The sequence below is a fragment of the Helicoverpa zea genome, chromosome 4 (genome assembly GCF_022581195.2).
Source record: "Helicoverpa zea isolate HzStark_Cry1AcR chromosome 4, ilHelZeax1.1, whole genome shotgun sequence".
NCBI classification, from domain to species: domain Eukaryota; kingdom Metazoa; phylum Arthropoda; class Insecta; order Lepidoptera; family Noctuidae; genus Helicoverpa; species Helicoverpa zea.
Window position 1 is genome coordinate 8270392 of NC_061455.1, and position 18866 is coordinate 8289257.

General features: G+C 36.1%; 3 protein-coding genes and 1 pseudogene across 3 annotated transcripts; 2 read left to right on the top strand and 2 right to left on the bottom strand.

Moving 5' to 3' along the window:
• The first annotated feature begins 438 nt into the window (after window positions 1–438).
• Window positions 439–3657, top strand: LOC124629698 (putative nuclease HARBI1). Its single transcript, XM_047163211.1, has 6 exons — window positions 439–782; window positions 1062–1252; window positions 1338–1470; window positions 2252–2393; window positions 2471–2913; window positions 3069–3657. The coding sequence occupies exons 1-5, from the start codon at window positions 555–557 to the stop codon at window positions 2866–2868; spliced, it is 1092 nt and encodes a 363-aa protein (XP_047019167.1). The 5' UTR covers window positions 439–554; the 3' UTR covers window positions 2869–2913; window positions 3069–3657.
• A 128-nt stretch (window positions 3658–3785) lies between these two features.
• On the bottom strand, window positions 3786–6540 carry LOC124629699 (annotated as a pseudogene).
• A 5578-nt stretch (window positions 6541–12118) lies between these two features.
• Window positions 12119–15251, top strand: LOC124629718 (vacuolar protein sorting-associated protein 54). Its single transcript, XM_047163233.1, has 2 exons — window positions 12119–12338; window positions 12427–15251. Exons 1-2 carry the CDS (start codon window positions 12244–12246, stop codon window positions 14984–14986), a joined length of 2655 nt encoding a protein of 884 aa, XP_047019189.1. The 5' UTR covers window positions 12119–12243; the 3' UTR covers window positions 14987–15251.
• A 455-nt stretch (window positions 15252–15706) lies between these two features.
• Window positions 15707–17950, bottom strand: LOC124629719 (UDP-N-acetylglucosamine--dolichyl-phosphate N-acetylglucosaminephosphotransferase). The gene is made up of 5 exons (XM_047163234.1): window positions 17662–17950; window positions 17384–17498; window positions 16958–17171; window positions 16644–16875; window positions 15707–16452 (listed from the first exon to the last, which is right to left on the bottom strand). The coding sequence occupies exons 1-5, from the start codon at window positions 17799–17801 to the stop codon at window positions 15966–15968; spliced, it is 1188 nt and encodes a 395-aa protein (XP_047019190.1). The 5' UTR covers window positions 17802–17950; the 3' UTR covers window positions 15707–15965.
• Window positions 17951–18866: the final 916 nt, after the last annotated feature.

Genomic DNA, 18866 nt, shown 5'->3' on the forward strand with positions numbered 1-18866 from the left:
GTATGATTTTTTTTTTCTATGTATGTACATCGATTACTCCGAGGTTTATAGACCGATTTACGTGATTCTTGTTGCCAGTTGGTCCCATAGGGGCCTTATTCGCTAACTCCACTGACAGCTCGCAGTTATCATCATTTGGTAAAGTATACATCGGTAAACTGTCAAACCGCTATTTTCTTATTTGCTAACGCCAGTTACCAACTGCGATGACGTCATGAGCACCGACAGCGTCTGATGTCCACCGTAGATCATTTTGACAGCTGTTTCTGTATCGATGAACGTTAAATTGCGATTTCGTAAGCCCAGCGGGCAATGAGTGGACATCAAATTGACAGCCACTGACATTTTTTTAAATACACTACAAATAGCAGTGTTTTATGCCCGATTTTGGTAATCATCACTGGGATGTCTATACTCTATTGTTGCATCAGACATATAAGATTTCTCTAATTTTGCGAATACGATAGAAATATAAACCCTGAGTCGTTCCTTTTTTAATAGTGTTATTTTTAATTGTATTATTTTAATTTGTTTTATCTTTTTTGTGTTACAGAATGTCGCGTGCATTTTTGCTGGCATTTGCGGACGAAGAGAGAAAACGAAGTTTGTCCAGAATCCAGAAACGTCGACTGCGGGATTGCAACAATTCTCTGGATTTACCGGAGAAGGAATTCATGGCAAATTTCCGTGTCAACAAATCAGGGTTTCAGCAAGTTTTGGCAGAGTTACGTCCATTTCTGCAACGTGCTCAACGAAACACTGCTGTTGCAATTGAGCTAAAAGTATGAATTTATAACCTAAAAAGTTGAATAAATACCAATCCTACTTATAAATATGAAAGTTTGTGAGAATGTAAGTATGGATGTATGTTTGTTACTCAATCACGCAAAAACGGTTGGACAGATTTGGTTGAAATTTGGTAAGTATGTAGAAAGCCGCGAGTGGAAGCTAGTATTACGTAAATTAATAATGTTATTCTTAAACACTGAAATGATGATGGAGTAATATTAATAATTATGATGATAAACTTTGTACCTAACATCAAATTTTGTTATGTGTAGATATTGGCAGTCCTAAACTTTTATGCAAATGGATCATACCAACGAAGCTCCTCATTCATTTGCAACATGTCTCAACCTACATTTAGTAGGTGCCTACATGAGGTAACCGATGCTCTCAATGTACGGGACGTGCTACTCAAGTACATAAAGTTTCCTTCCACTCAACAAGAACGGGAATCCACCATGAGAGTGTATGTTAGCTATATATTATTTTAATCATATATGTAATTGTTTTCTACCTTATATGTAATAAACATGAAATAATGTATTTTTCAGGTTTATGGAAAAATTTGGATTCCCAGGAGTTATTGGGTGCATTGATGGAACCCATGTTGCTATAATAAGGCCCACTGACCATGAAGAAGCTTTTTTTAATAGAAAACATTATCATTCATTAAATGTTTTGCTGGTGAGTATTAAACACATTTTTTAATGTTCTATCACAATTTTTTTTCTTACTGTATAATCAATCAATACTTTTTAACATATATGTATAAAAGATTTTTATTTTATTTATTTAGGGACAATTAACAACCACAATATACAATACATACTAATAAATTAACAATAAGGGTGAGTGATAACAATATTGTGGCCCACTGCATTATCCTCATTTTAACAAAAATATTAGGTAATGAGTGCCACCAAATGAGCATTATTAATTCAATAAATACTATACATAGCAATGGTATTAAAACATTACAAATAAATAATTAATTAAAATAGGTACTGCAAAACGAAACAAAATCAAATCACCATCATAATCACAATAATAAACAATAAAATTATACAAAATCCAATTTAACATTAAAACAATACAGCACAAAATCAAGTCATATTAAACATCAAGATCATAATCGTACATATTCAATTCAATATAATGATAATAATATTATAATCAAAGAGTAATATGTAGGTATAAAATAAATAAATTCAATTTAATTCAACTTCCAATAACAGTTTCATTACATCATTCTTAAATTTGGACTTAGAGCATACAAAAATGTCAATATCAATAAATGCTTTATTGTAGGTATCTACCATTCGACGCATAGGGCAGCGTAGACCAGAATTTGTACGACAATTATTTACAAAAAAAGATCAATGATAAAAGATCCATGTCAAGTTGTTTGGTTTTGGCACTTGCGCTGATGGCTGACTGTACAGTATGTTATACCTATCTATTGCAGATTTGTGATGCGAATTTGCAAATACTGCATGTTGATGCATCCTATGGAGGTGCATCACATGATTCATTTGTGTGGAACCAATGCTGCATTAAATCTCACCTAGAAGGATTGGAAAGATCTGGGGAGCATTGTTGGCTATTAGGTATATAAATATTGGATTGTATTTGTCAAGTATTTTCAAATAAAACAGGTATTTTACTTATATTACTGAAATTTCAGGTGATTCTGGATATGCACAACGCCCTTGGATGATGACACCTATATTAGAGGCTGCTGTCGGTTCACCAGAGGAACATTACACCACACTGCATTGCAAAGTTCGCAATACCGTTGAGCGTTGCATAGGTGTATTAAAGAATCGTTGGCGCTGTTTATTAGCACATAGGGTTCTTCACTATGACCCAGTGACTGTGGCTAAAATTGTGAATGCATGTGTTGTACTACACAATATAGCAAACATACACAATGTTCCTCTGCCGGAGCCTGAGAGTGAAGAGTCTGACTATTTGGAACAGAGCCAAATCTCCCAACAGATTAGAGCTGCAGCAAATCTAGATAATTCAAGGACCAGAGATATTCTAGTCCAAAGATTATGGAATACCAGGACTAATTTATAAACTCTTCCTGGCATTATTAATGGTTTAAGAATATTTATCTATTTAGTGAGTAATACTTTAAAATTATTTATTAAATTTTTCAAAACTATATAAGATAAATAGTGTAATTTTAAATGTTTAATCAATGCTTTCTACGCTATTAGTGCAAGTATAGTTTTATATCGATTACCTAAATTTATATATATTTTTATTTTTTTCAGGTACAAATCGCGAGGCGCCCCCAGACCCAGACCCAAAACCCTGAAAATCGGGACATTCGGCAACACTATGTGTAAGAACTAAAGTTTAAATATTTACTTAAAACCATTTTATTTGATTGGGATGACTGTCGTTAAAATAACTCATTTTTTTTTCTTTCTTCACATGTGGCTTCCCCGGCGACCACGGGCATGCGAGGTGCAAGATTCCCAGCACTTCCCCACCAAGGCGAGCTGAACGAGCCGCAGGATGCGGTACCTATTTCAAAACTTGGCTTACCAAGTAACATTATTTGAATTATATAATTTAATTTCCTCTTAACATAGTTGCATTAAAATAGTTTTATATAATTTATTCATTCAATACATTAGCTTCACTTGCATTGTATAACTTTCTCAGGGATAACTAGCACTATATGAAAATTATTGTAAAAAATTGATTTTTTTTAAAAGAGTGTCTATGGAGTTTCTTGCCGGTTCTTCTCCATGAGACCCACTCCTTGGAACCGTGCAACTAGCTTGACATTTCGCAAGAGCTTTTCTACTTGTGAACTTTTATGCGCCTATTTTAAATAAATAAAATATAATTTTAGTTTGAGTTTGAATTACCAATAACCAGTCTTACCAAGGAGTTTTGTTTTAACTGAGTTGATCAGGTAAGATAGGCAGTAGCTCCTAGTAAAATGAATAGGGTAAGTACCTAAAATAAAACTAGTTAAGTCTTATAAACGCTATTTATTCTTAGAATAAAAGGTACAACATTATTTAAAATTTCACTTAATAATAATTATTCTAATTAAAATCTTTTTTAATATAAAAACTAATTAACAATCACAACGTAGGGTGTAGACATCCACTTACAAGGGGTCCTATGGGCATGGGTAAAACCGCTGACGTTTTTAAACATTGGACCCAAAAGATAGAGGGGGGGGCCGCGGAGGATACATTGTTTGCAACATTCGGAACGACAACTAGACCAACGCAGTAGGTAATCATTCCCGGTTTGTTTGCCGGCGGTAGTCGTCCCGAATGTCTCTTAAAACCCCAAGCATCCCCTCCACTGCTTCTGTGAGTCGGGTCTCCACCTCTATTCTCCTCAATTCCAGGTCATAGGCCCAACGAGGTATTGACTCCTCTCTGCGAACTGAAAAAATAATATTTGTGACTATTTTTCTTTTTGGCTTACATGCATATATCGGGTGTGTCGTTCATAATCACATTAAATGAAATGCGTTAATATACTGGTTAATATATGTCGATTAACACAAAGAAAAAAGAAAAATACGTAAAACTAAAAAAATGATTTTTTCAAACAAAGTAAATGGAATAAAAATGTGCAAAACTTAGAACACCATATAAAACAATCATTACAAACAATTGAAATTCTCCCTTGAAACCTGACAGCTGTCAACTGATCAAAACATACGATACTCCTAAATTTATCTCTGCTTTACACATGATGTTGTAAATTATAAAAACGAAAAATGACTCCTGTGGTTAAACCACTGAATGGATTAGGTTATTTTTTTTACAATTCGCCATAGAATATCATAAAGTATATGCGATATGATTTAATGTGATTGTGAACGACACACCCGATATAATAGTAGTATAGTAGTAGTAAAATTATCAAAATTTTTGTTATTGAAATAAAATTATTAACCATTCGCTCGTCGTGGTCGTTGACGCTGGCTCGGGGTTGAACATTGTGGACCATCTCTCTCAGAATTCCCTAGAAAAATATATATAATTACAATGATTTAACTACAGGATAATACACCTTACAATACAATTACTACTACCTAATTACTACTTGCTTATCGCTAGGCCTAGTAAAAATAAAATAAAAAGCTGTTTTTTATTTATTAATTAAGAAGTACTTACTAATAGCAGCCTCACTGGATAGTGTGGGCTCCACAGCCCCTGCAGCAGGCATCTGCTCCACAGCCTCTGCAGCAGGCGTCTGCTCCGCAGCCTCTGCAGCAGGCGTCTGCTCCACAGCCTCTGCAGCAGGCGTCTGCTCCACAGCCTCTGCAGCAGGCATCTGCTCCACAGCCTCTGCAGCAGGCATCTGCTCCACAGGCTGTGTCCCCTCTAGAAGGCTGTCGTCAAGCCATTCAACCTCCATTATCTGCTCATCATAAGTAGAGGTTGAGGGCTTAGGAGGCACCGGAGGCTGTGAGGTGTGTACAGCCACAGCTCCAGACATCGATGGCTGGGAAGTTGGTGGGTCACCAAGTGACAATATCTGAAGAAATAATTTTCTTTTCAATATGCGTAAAGAAACCACATAACATCCTGACAAATAAAGTAGTAGTTTCAATGAAGCGGATGACAATAAAACTTAAATTATATTTATATGAAATTAAACTAACATCAATGGGCAAGCGCACACCAGGCAATCCCTCAACCACAAGGGCCTAACAAAGCCAGCACCTTTTCCTCTATATAGTTAAGAGGGACCAGCCTGTTAGGGCCTCCACCAGTCGCAGATGTGCTCCTCCGCATGTCTGCAGCTTTTCCTTTTGTTTTTGCTTTGAACTCTATCCAATACTTGACAAAAAAAACAGTTACTGGTTAGTTACACATGCAAACAATGTTACATTCATTCAGTGACAAAAACTTAGAAAAAGCAAAATAAAAAAAAGTTATCAATGAGTTACTATTAAGTTTTACAGATGCAAAGTAAGTATCCAAAATTAAAAGCAAGTGAATATTATGAGATATAGTCGTGCCACCATACAAACATGCTAAAGTGCTGTTTTTTAAATAAAGAAGTAAACGTACTCGGCGCCATTGGTCCGGCGTTTTAGTGGCTCCGCTGCCGACACAGTTAAGTGCCACCGAAATCGACCGCCATGCTTCTCGAGTGTCCCGCACTCCCTGAGGACCTGGCGGAAAGCGGCCCAACGCTATGTCGCGATGGGAATGCGCAAACTCTAGAAGCAGCTCCATTTGCCTCAGTGACACTTTCCTGCGTCCTGGCATTTTAAACCTAAATAATAATAAAATGGTGTATCAATTATTGCTTTGCATGCAAAACAGGAATTTAAGTTGTTTAATTCACAATAACTACAATACTCACAATGTTCTCAGTTAAAATATTGTTCAACCACACGGAACTTTAGACACCAAGTTCACACACAATAGAAAGCAAATACTGAATTTTACCGAGACAGATTGTTTTTAAATGTATAACACGTTGAAAATAAAGCGTTCTCTCAAACGTAGTAATGTAATGCTAATAAGGTATTTCCACCTTAGCAGTATAATAGTCGATAAAAACTAGAGTTGTCAAGAGTACCCCTGCTAGTCACCATAGTTTTTACGTTAAGCACCGTGAAAAGATATCCACTGATGTCCACTTCATGCGATACTAAATACCGATGTTTTGGAATTGTCAGTTGACATCAAAGTTCGGTTGACAACTGAGGCCAGTTGACAGCTGAAAATCCGAAAGTTAGCGAATAAGGGTAGTCAGGATCTGATGATGGAAACCCTGAGAAATCGAAGGCAACCTTCGAAAGTTGTAGGCATACATAGGGTAAAAACTTGACACTCAGGTGTATGCCTGAAAGCACTATTCAACAGTGAAGGTTTGGAGCTGACCTGATGATGGAAACCAGAGAGGGTTGAGGGAACTCGACAACTGAATATGTAAACTAGCTCGTGTTTGGGCTTATATTATTTATATTGACGAGACCTTTGCAACAGTGAAGGTTTGGAGCTGACCTGATGATAGAGACCAAAGAAGGTCGAGGGAACTCGACAACTGAATATATAAAACACCTCGTATTTGGGCTTTTATTCTTTGTATTGATGAGAACTTTCCACTTATATGGATAGTGACAAATATTCGTAGCTGAAAAGCTGTAAATAAAAAACTTTTTTACAAAAAAAATTAACCGACTTCCAAAAACACTAAAAAGCAAAAAAAATAACTAATTTTAGGTGCATCGGCCTAGAAGTCGGTGTCTAATGAATGTTACTAAGTTAATTTTGCCACCGACTTCTAGGCCGATGCACCTAAAATTAGTTTTTTTTTTGCTTTTTAGTGTTTTTGGAAGTCAGTTTAATTTTTTTGTCAATTCTTTCTTAATTCTTTATGACAAGTACCTACGATTACTATGTTGTCGAAAGCATTTTTAGGGTTCCGTACCCAAACCGTGTCCGTTCCGTGTCCCGGTAAAACGGGACCCTATTGTTTTTACTCCTCTGTCCATCCGTCTGTCTGACCAGGCTGTATCTCATGAACAGTGATAGTTAGAGAGCTGAAATTTTCGCAGATGATGTATTTTTGTTGCCGCTATAAAAAATACTGAAAACTAGAATTGAATAAATAGTTGGGGGGCTCCCATACAACAAACGTATTTTTTTTGTCCGTTGATGTTCATAACCTAGCTTGGTCTCCCAGTTTTGTGAGATACAAACGTTACGTACGTATGTATATTACTTAAACGTTTGTATATTACATCTATGGCATTTCGGTTTTCTTTAGTTACAACACAAAAAAACTATCCTAGTAAAACAATAAAAAAATACACTATATCTAAAACTCGTCAAATTCATCCCTATCGCTGTCAACTGGGAGCGTACCCAAGAAGCTGGCAGCATTACCTCGCCTCGTTGGATGGCCATCCTGATCCTTTGTCCGAGGCAATAGGGTGTGGGCATTCGGACCCCACAGGCCCGAGGGTATCAACCACAAACGGTTCGAAAATATACTGACAAGGCCACTATATTTCCGCCGCTTGAGGTTCTCCGCGGCCGCAGCGGCAGCAGCAGCACAGGGGCCCGATTCTCCTAAGTTAATAATGTCAAAATCGAATAGAAATCGAATCGCAATATGATCGCAATAGCAGTTTTAACCACATCGGGCATTCTAATAAAAGATCAATCGTATTCGATTGACATTTGATTGGTGTGCGATTGGTCTGCTATTTTGGTAATTTTGGTCTATACGGTAGTTTGCTGTACAATCATTTTGCAATCGTAAATCATTTGCAGACAAAATGATTCATTACTGAATGACAGAAAAGGATAAAAACGTTTATTCCAAAGAATAAATAGCGGAATGCCACATACGCTTCAATCGTAATCGAGTCGAACGTGAATCGTATGTCGTTTAAGTAAAATTAGGAGAATCGGGCCCCTGTACGCAGAACTTGTTGCAAGGTGGGATGGCGCAAGAGTACAAAGACCTACCCATCTTCCAAGGGAATAAAGACATGCCGTCTGCCGTCTGGTCTCTTACCGTCGTCGCGTGCCAAGCCATTTGGTACTAATTCAATACGATGCCTCAATATGATGATGATGATGATTCAATAGTAATGCTGGCACCCCGCGACGGCAATAAGGGCTCGACGTATAATGTCGTTGGTTTTTGCGTGCCACGCAAAGGGGCCCGCACTACGGCTGCATGACAAGCCGTGGTGTCCGAGGCTGGTGACAGCCTCACCACAGTGGCAGCGATGAGGGCAGTACAGATACCGGGCACGGATATTGGGCTCTCGGCGGAAGAGTGGGGATCGCTTTGCGCACCCGTACGCATAAGGCAATAAGGCAGTAAATCGCTTCTGCGCAGGTGAAGGTCATGGCCCGATATCCGTGCCGATAACTGTACTTATACTCATCTATGGAGGGGAGCAGCACGGTGCTCCTAAACGTATGCAGGTATGGCATAGACATTAACTCGATGAACCGACTGTCAACGTAATGTCATCTGCCAAATCGTGTCGATGTCCGTGTCATCATTAGACATGCGCAAAACAGTGCAACACGAAGTAATGTGATATGTCATTACATTTCGTGCCGAGTAATATTACAGTTTACCATCACTTCAAACATCACGCGTGATGTGGCGCCATGCGATAGCACACTGTCGCGCATGTTCTAATGTAATACAATGTTTAGGTGTAATAGAACATAACACTTAACAGTGAGCGATATGATGTTTCATAGTGATGTTCAACATCATGATGACATGAATGAAAAGTAATGAGCACTAAGCTACCACCCGTCGCGCCGTATTTTACGAAATTTAACAAAGTTGATTTCCCTTCATACTTAAACCTTACAAATTACTAACGGTTTTTCCAGGCTTAGGACTGGCAATATTCATGGATTAAAAATAACTATGAAAGTGTAATGAAATATCCCATGAATATAGGCGTATTTAAAAATCAACTTTATGTACAATGATTGCATTTTTTTATATACATACTAAATATACTATATATACCTACCTACTATATACACATTAAATATCTTTATATTTATATTCATCAGAATTATTATACATTTATGTACATACCTACATACATTAATATAAAATATATACATAATATACAGTATCTATTTTTATATTATACACACATAAAGCTGTAAAATATTTAATTACAGCTAATAAATATCAATTCTGACAGTTTTTTTGTTTTGAGTCGTGTCCGTCTCTCATTCAATATTAAGCCAGCTTTGGAGAAGACACGCTCGCACGGTACTGATGTGGCTGTGATGTTTAGGCGTTTCAGCATATATTTATATAAGCGCGGATACACGCACTTCCGATCTTTCCACCACAGCAGTGGATTTTCCGTTCTTTTAATAAGCGGTTCCTCCATGTACTTATCGAACTCCACAATACCGGCTGCAGTCGGATTTTGGGGAATATGAGCGGAAATTTCTTCATCGAACTCATCCCAAATAGATCCAGTTTTCGGCTGAGGAACCGGTACTTCTTCAACAGATTCCTGCAAAACCTGGGTGCGATCTGAGCCAATTCTTAATTTCAAAGTTGAAGCAGCTCTTTCAAAATTACGAAAGTTACTAAATCCGCTTTTTTTAAAACGCGGGTCTAATATGGTCGCCTCGCAAAGAAGCGTATTATTTTCGACTTCTCCAAACCGTTGCTGCATCTGAACTTTCAGATTATTATGCATCTGCTGAATTTTTTCATTGCACTCGGGAACGTATTTGTTTAGAGCCCGGTTAATAATTTTACAAAATACTATGTATTTTGAGGCAGAAACATACATTTCACCACTAATCTCAACCGTTATTTCGTAAAAAATTTTTAAAAGTTCTGTCGCCTTTTCAATGGTCAGCCAGTCGTCCTGCGGTAAACTGATATCTGGACGCATTATTGCGAGAGTGGCGATAAGGGCTTCCTTTATTTTTATTATTCTTTGTAGGGCATCATACGTGGAATTCCAGCGAGTAACGACGTCTTGTTTGAGTTTTAGGGGCGAAATATTCATTTGTTCTTGTATCTCGGCCAATTTTTTTTTTGCAGGAGCGCTGCGGTGAAAATATTCAATGACATCTTTAACCCTACGCATAGTGTCAGATATGGCGTCCAAACTAGACTGCACTACTAAATTAATAGTGTGCGCATAACAAGACAAAGAGCGCCAGCCGCCTAGTCGTACAGCACTTAAAATATTTGCTGCATTGTCGCTGACGATCACATTCACGTACTGACGTATGTTCCATTCTTCAAATTTTGTTTCTAAGAAACTTTTGAGATTAAGGCTGGTGTGTCTCTCCTCAAACTCTATGCACCCGATCATTACTGTGCATAACTTGTGGGTGTCCGTATCAATAAAATGGGCAGTGATAGCAACATAACCATCTTGCACAGAGGATGTCCAGGCGTCTGTGGTTATACAAATAGCTGCAGCTTTTGCTATCTGTTCTTTAACTTTTTCCAGAACTTTTGCATACACTTTAGGAAGAATGCTCTCTGACAGAGTCTTCCGAGTCGGTAGTGTGTAGCCGGGATTCAACATTTCGACAAACTTCCTAAACTCAACTTCGTCGACCATGCGAAGGGCGTGGTAGCCTTTTGCTATCATCCGAACTAACTGTTCGTCCAGCTGCTGAATTCGGCTTCTAGGCAGAGATTTTTTCGTTTGAAGATAATCTGCCATTGTAGGTCCCTGCTGAATCTGCCTATGGCTTACCAATAAATCAGTGGCTGTCTCAGCTTGTGTACTGCATGAAGGTACCTGTTGAACATGCTCCATAACGCTATGCGAAACATGTGGTTCAGTTTCAAATGTTGTTACCGTTGCCGGTTGTCTGCTGCTATTTATTTGGATCGTGGGGTGAATAGATTTCATGTGCCGGCTTAGACTTCCTATCGAGCTGGACGAAACTGCCAATATACGGGAACAATAGCCGCATTTCGCCTTTTTGCTGGGTACAACTTCATCGAAGTGATTCCAGAGAGGGCTAAATTTTCTCTTACTCGCCATAATCACTAATAAAATGTACCTACCTACACGACGAACTTGCAAAAACGAAAGTCTAAAAGCTAAAATGTTTCTAATTACAGGTATATTTACAATTTTACTAACTTATTGTCCTTATTTACAGTTTAGCACATTTAGTGTTCAGAATGTTCACAGTCCAATACTATCTACACACACACAGTTACCTATATTGATTGCAATCACTATCACCTATCACACTTCAGAGATACAATTATCGAGAGTCGACTGTATTTAAATAATGACACGACCTTGACCGCGTAAGCAAACAAATAAACTAACTAAAAATATCGAAAATAACCGAAATTTGAAAGAAAAAGACAGTACAGTAGAAATGGAGTACATAGTCCATACATTGTAAAACGATACAACGGGTGGTGTCAAGAAAATGTAAACCTTTTGCAAATTACAATAGAGTCCTAAATAAAATGTTAAACCACCTGACCGAGCGAAATTCAAGTCGCGCACGCCATGTTCGGATCGGAACTTACGAAATAAACCGAACATAGCCGAATAGAACGCCGACGGGCGTTCGGTCGGGCAGGCTCGTGTGACACGTCACACGAGCCTGCCCGACCGAACGCCGTGCGCTCTGCATTCATTTCATTCATCGCACAAGTCATAAGTGATGTCGAGAGCTGCGCGACCGCGTAATGTTTAGTGTGATGTGTGATGCTTAATTTAGTCGAGTAATGTGTGATATTACTCTACGCGGTCGGGTAATATTACGCGTAATGCATTACTCGCATCACTTACACATGTCTAGTCATCATTTAGCTGTGTCAAAATTGTCACTTTTTATTTACCATGTCATGAATTTCTTGGGTGGATTTACGATTTTTTATAGATTTGTGATAATTACCTTGAAAATATAATTAATTATTACTGTTCTTTAAAATAAAAATGGTATGGAGGACAACTCTAAATCTTGTAACAAGCCAACTTGGCAAAACTGTGTTCACTGTCCAAGACTACTTTTCACTTCTGCCACGGAATTTGAAAGGTTATAGCACAAAATATTGAAATGTATAGCTTAACCTAAGGTAATATTCAATGCAATAGCGTTACTTTATCTGTAAAACCTGTTGCAGGCACATTCAAGACAAGCACAGCATCAAAGAGGGATCTATTATACTCTGTCAGTATGGCCAAAATGGGATGTGTTCATCTTTGCAATTCGGTGATTTGCGAAAACCAGGCTTTAAATATCACGTAAGAGAATACCATTTGTACACAAAAAATCCAAATGATGACTGGACCTTCTATTCATCCTCCCAAAACCTTCCAGCAGTATTAAACGATCCTAACAAAGGAAAACAGAGCAATTTCTTCACGAAGACTTGGGGAGACAATTTTATTGATAAAGTTGATATATATCCTAGTCCATATTTACCAGAAATCACTTTAGCACACTTTGAATCTTATTGCAAAAGGGTTGCTAAAAAATATCGCCGTCATTGTAGACTCAAAGAAAGTATTCCAGTTAAAAATAAAACACCTACTGTAGAAAATGTATGTGAGGTACCTAGCATTTTCTATGAACAATCTCTACCATTAAAAGACCCAGATGTATTCAAGCAAGTTTTTCCTAGTCTTTGTAATTCTGAAGAACCAAGCATTGCTATAAGATCACTTCAAGAAACACTCAGCACATATTTAGATGTCATTGAGATGAAAATTTCCAAGCAAGTAGCTCAAAAATCTGATGCATTTTTTCATGCAATGCTGTCTCATGATACAATAATGGAACAGATGGCTAGAGCAGTATTTACAGTCAGAAAAACCAGACAAAATATTACACATGTGAAAGGTAATCTTACTGAATGCCCATTAAAGTTATCAAGTTTGACAAGAATTAATCATAATTTGAATAATGTACATGAAATTTTGAAATTAATGGGTACGGTACAACAGACACAGCCAATGATACAGCTACTTTTAAGTACATCTGACTATGTAGCTGCATTGGATTTAATTAGTTCTACTCAAAAGGTATTGTCAACCCGCTTAGCAGGTATACAAGCATTCCGTCATTTATCTCCACAACTAACTGAAATGAAGAGGTTGATACACAAAATGTTGAGCAATGAGTTTTTAAGGTTCATTGTTACTGACCTTAACAGGCCACCAAAAGATGAGGCAGAAATACCAGAGAGAGAAAAAGTTGTGTCAATTGTATCAGGGATCCTACGTCTGAAGGAGTTTGATTTTATCGATACCTTTAAAATTGAGGCAATGACTTCTATTCAAGCAACAATCAAACAATCTGTCATTGAAATAATTTCGGAAAGAGAAGGAAACACAGAAATAGTTTTAAGAGGATCAAATGCAGATAACATGTGGCTGCTGTGTAATGAAGGTATAACATTTCTGCAGAAAGTTACTCCAAACCTAATTAATTTATTCAAAAGAATACTGGCACTAAATAATTTGATACTAGAAATAACACAAATGGATGATGTTACTGGCAATGATAGTGAAGACATGTGGACACCAGAAGAGCTACTTACTGTTGAAGAAAAGTTAAAAAAAATGATTGGATCATTATCTGACTATTGTAATGAGAGATGTGCTAATCTCATTGTAACTAAAACTGACAAGGACTATGTATTTTCTGATATGTCCCAATTATCAATCTTGTCTAAACTTATTGAAAACTTCTGTGATGAATGTGAAAAAATTACTGGACATTGTAGCAATGCAATGAAATTGGCACTTCGGAGTTATGCAATGAAGTACATACAATGTCTACATACTGAACGTAGGACTCAACTAACTTCTGCTCTTAATGTTGAGCGATGGAAAGCTGCAGATGTCCCTTGTGAATTGCAAAGTGCAATAAATACGATCCATGAACTTGGTGAAATACCAAATGCTTTACAATATGACAGTGGTAAACCAGATGGAAAGTATTTATTAATAAATAAGGAGAGTTATGCTGTTGTAGCTACAGTCCAGCTGTTAATAAAAATTTTGCTAGAGTATTGTGATGCAACTAAACAATCTCCAGTTATAGTTCAGTATTTGGTGCACTGCATGTTGGAATTGATCCGATTATTCAATTCCCGGTGCTGCCAATTGGTACTAGGTGCTGGTGCTATACAAAGTGCTGGTTTAAAAACTATATCTACATCAAACCTTGCATTAGTGTCTAGGTCTCTGCAGGTTGTCATGTGGTTTCTACCCAAGATAAGATGGTTGCTAGAAAAACAACACTCTAAAGAGCTGTCATTAAATGGTTTTAGTAATATAGAAAGTGATATAGTAAGCCATAAGCAGGAAATAGAGAATAAGATTTGTCTCATAGTAAGTAATATGCTTGCATCTCAGTTAACAGGGTGGGATGCTAAGCCCCCTGTTCCATCTCAAACATTCCGAAATATCTCTAAACACTTGGTTAAATTACATGAAGCTCTCATTGATATCCTGCCCAATGAACAAATAAGGACCATTTATAAAAGAGTACATGATAATTTCAAAGATAAACTCCGAGAACAACTAGTGAAGATGAACATAGTAGCTAATGGTAGTCCTCAGCACGGTGTTGTCACTTCAGAGTTAACATTTTATTTACAAACCCTTAAGACACTACGGGTGATAAATGAAAACGATGCTGAAGATAATATATTGTATGATATTTGGTTAAATTAAGTATACAGGTATATATAATGTGGTAGTAGAAAGATATTCTGTAGCCATTTTTGTAAAAAGTATGTTGTAGGTATTCAATTGAAATACTATTTATTTATAAAAAAAATAAGTACCTACTTCTTTGCAATGTCTTTGGTAAATTTAAAAAAAAAACTTGTAAATGGCCAAAGAAAATTTTGCATTGTCTTATTACATGATTATATAGATAATAAAACTGATGTAAGAATATGCATTATGTAAATAAAATATGTTGAATAAGTTTCAATTTTAATAGTATGATTGTATTTACCTACACATTTTCATAGTGAGTCCTACATCATATGTCATCTGCCTAGTCTTTTTGCAACTAGGTTGAGGTCGGCTTCCAGTCTAGCCAGACGCAGCTGAGGAACTACTCGGCACCAGTATTTTACTTGGAGTGACTGCCAATCTAATGTCCTAAGCCCTGTTACCTCAGCAGTTTAAAGTGACCCATCACCGGATAGACCGCGCCAAGCATTGCTTAAGCTTACGATCCGTAACTTGTAAGGTATATTATCTATATGTATTCATGTATAAAACAAAATTAGTTTCTAATAAGTACATGCAGTGTACCTATACTATATTTTTAAGGCAGTGGCATTTATCAGCTTTTGCTACCTACTTCAATAAAACGTTGATTTGGGGCTGCATATAGTTGCATTGGTGAAGTGGTTCTACATTATTTGCTAAAACACAAGATTGTTAAACAAATGCCTTTTATTTTTTTATATATCATAGAAAAATATTAACAGCCATGATTTTAGTGGAGTTATATTATTATTTCATTAACTATTACAACAGAAGAAATTATATTTTTATTCAATAATGTTGTTTGTGCCAATTTTTTTATCACATTTATATCTTTGGCTATAGTACACTATGAAGAGATAATTATAGTCACATAAATAATAATATATCCACCACTTCAGTAAATCTTAAAATATTTGTTCCTTGATTATTAACTATCATAAAAATATGATGCTAATGGATATCTTATAACAAAAGCTATACAAGTGCAAAATACTTGGAAAGCCATAAGATATGTAGTCAGATGAACTTCTGATACAGGTCCTAATTTAATTAAAAATAAATTGATTAAGGTCATATTATTTATAGTTATACTTTCTTCATCTTCAACCTTATCAATTAAATGTAAAATGGTTAATGCACGAAGTATTAGTTTTGTTAAGGCGGTCATTTCCTTTTTTGATATTATTGTTCTGCTTGCATGAAGTAAATCTGTTTCTTCACTATATTTCGGTAAACGATGTCTTGGACATGGAATAATGTGGAATAATTGAGGTACTGAATATAAAAAGTTTATGATTTGAGGAAGGAAAAACAATAAAACAGTTTTGCTAAAATGACTTAATATGGCTACAACTGCAAATGTCATCCCAGACACATAACAAAAAGTGTCCCCTACAAACACCTTTGAGGGATACCTGAAAGAAAACAACAACAATTAATTAAAAATTAAACATAATGGTAAATTAATTAAACTGTTGTTAATAATTATGCAATGTTTTTAAAGCATCAAACTTGAGTTCTGAGAATTCTGAACTAAAAATATTTTTCAGAAATTCAGTAATAAATTGTAATTGATTTATGAAAAAGTAATCAGGTAGGTACTTACCAATTATGTTTTAATAATGCCAGGGTAGTTGCAAAATAAGGTATCATAATATGTAAAGAAAATGTATGAGCTTTAAACTGGTCTCCTCTCAATTCAATTATATCAAAAATGATTATAGACAATGCTATAACGACAGACTGTCCAACTTCAAGTCCATTGATGCCAGCTAGAATGTTTATGGCATTGGTGCAGAATACAGCTAACATTCCCATGTAGATGTAGTATAGTACACCTAAAATAGGTAATAACTATATGTAGTAAGTAATCAGGTCCCTAACAATGACTTATGTTAACACATCACAAACAGTTCTTACCTATGTTTATAGATATTCCCAACCATTGTCTCAGTGGAATGGGCACTACAAAAGTAGTTGAGTTGAAATTAACATAGTAAACAACAAGCAAAGGCAGTGATGCCACTGTTGGCAGTAGCAGCTTGTATCTCCATCTCAAGTCCAGAACATCATCAGCAAAACCAAGAAGGAGCATACAGCAGATAGATAGCAATCCCGCAAGTAGTTCTGCAAACTAATAATTAAAACAGTAGTAATTTTAAATCTTCCCCCTTTCAAGGCATTTCCATTTGAGTAGCCACTTAACTAAAGGTAATCTTGTTTAAAATAATTGATTTAATGCTGTAGCAATTGTTGTTTATATTGATTTTTATTTTTAAACTATAAGATAACCCACTGACCTTAAGTTGTGTCTACTCAAATGGAGGCTTTCAAACTAATCATTACCTCATTGTGTGGGAACTGCTGTGTATCCATCAAGCCATTACCAAACACGATTGGTATAAATATGAAGCTTGTTACCAAAAAGACACATCCAGACACAACACCTATTGCTTCTGGGCTGAAAAAGTGCAGAAAATATATGATATTTTCACATTGTTGATCTTACGAAAAAAAGTCCCTACTTTGTCCTCTTTGCAATCCTAAATTAACCGAATCAAGCGAACAATTATTCTTATTTAATGAGTCATCATATGATCGGGGTTTATATAGCATATACTTACATTTTTTTCTTATTTGATTTACAGAGATCTATTCCAAATAGACCGGCTTTAACAAACAACTCCGATAGATTCGGTATTAACTCATCTGTAATGAAGAACGCTATCGCAGACAATATAAGTAATATCAATATTTCCCACATCTTGATTATAGGTAACGTAATACAAATTAACACTGATATATTAATAATTCCATTCAGAATAATAAATCGTCAACCAATAATGATGGTCCACATTCCATCATTCCATTCCACAACACAACACATCACCCAAAAAAAGAATCAGATGTCAAGTCAAATGACATTAGTAAATGGTCAGTGTCAGTTTATACCATAGACATAATATTAGTAAACAGGACTGCGCATATAAACCCAAAAAAGGAGCCGAGTGAAACAGTTAGTACGGAGGCTGTCTGTCCCTTTCTAATAGGGTGACTATGAGATTAAGCTATGTGAGACAAATCCGAATTTGCTAAGATTATTAAACGCAGATTGGTATTGAAGTTTTAACTTACGCAGTTTGTGACCTTAAGATACTTATAAAGGCTTTTAATAATTAGCGGGAATTAGCAGTATAAAAGCACGAAGGTTCGAAGTGAAGACTTTTTTTTGTATTTCTACTTCATGTATAGACTGCTGAGCCATTTATGTCGCCTTTCTTCATTTTTTGGGAAGATATAACAATAGTACAACAGTTTTAAAATCCATCATCCATATTTTCACTCATTACAAGAATTCATGGGCACCCTAGTTGTTTGGTTTACGAAAATGTTATTATTAGCTAACCTGTGGAACGATATATTGCAACCACCATAGGATTCACTTTTACAAGTATAAACGCAACACTTTTTCACCATTTAAATAGTTTAAATTGATTTAATACAAAAAATATAAACAACATTTTAAATGCTGATTACGCGCCAAGAATGTTCAGGGTTACCGCTAGAAAAAAAAAATATGTTGTTTATGTTTTAAGAATAATAATTTATATAAATAATTTATTTGTATAATAAATTAATGCGATTTTTATTAATTTGTTGACTTACAATTGTTAAAATAAGATAAAAATATATGCGATTCAATTGTTTTTTTGGGAAGACAAAACTGTTGATCACAACATTTTTTTATGCTGGCAAGGTGTTAGAGACAAACGGCCTCCGTTCTAACTATCCCTCTCGGCTCGGATTTGCCTCTGTGTATTATGCAACA

Coding starts and splice junctions, on each gene's coding strand:
- LOC124629698 (XM_047163211.1), top strand. CDS start 555: ATGTCGCGTGCATTTTTGCTGGCATTTGCGGACGAAGAGAGAAAACGA. Junction 1,471..2,251: donor ATTCATTAAATGTTTTGCTG/GTGAGTATTAAA, acceptor TATCTATTGCAG/ATTTGTGATGCGAATTTGCA. Junction 2,394..2,470: donor GGAGCATTGTTGGCTATTAG/GTATATAAATAT, acceptor CTGAAATTTCAG/GTGATTCTGGATATGCACAA.
- LOC124629718 (XM_047163233.1), top strand. CDS start 12,244: ATGGAGGACAACTCTAAATCTTGTAACAAGCCAACTTGGCAAAACTGT. Junction 12,339..12,426: donor TCTGCCACGGAATTTGAAAG/GTTATAGCACAA, acceptor AACCTGTTGCAG/GCACATTCAAGACAAGCACA.
- LOC124629719 (XM_047163234.1), bottom strand. CDS start 17,801: ATGTGGGAAATATTGATATTACTTATATTGTCTGCGATAGCGTTCTTC. Junction 17,499..17,661: donor AAATCAAATAAGAAAAAAAT/GTAAGTATATGC, acceptor GCACTTTTTCAG/CCCAGAAGCAATAGGTGTTG. Junction 16,876..16,957: donor GGGAATATCTATAAACATAG/GTAAGAACTGTT, acceptor TACCTATTTTAG/GTGTACTATACTACATCTAC.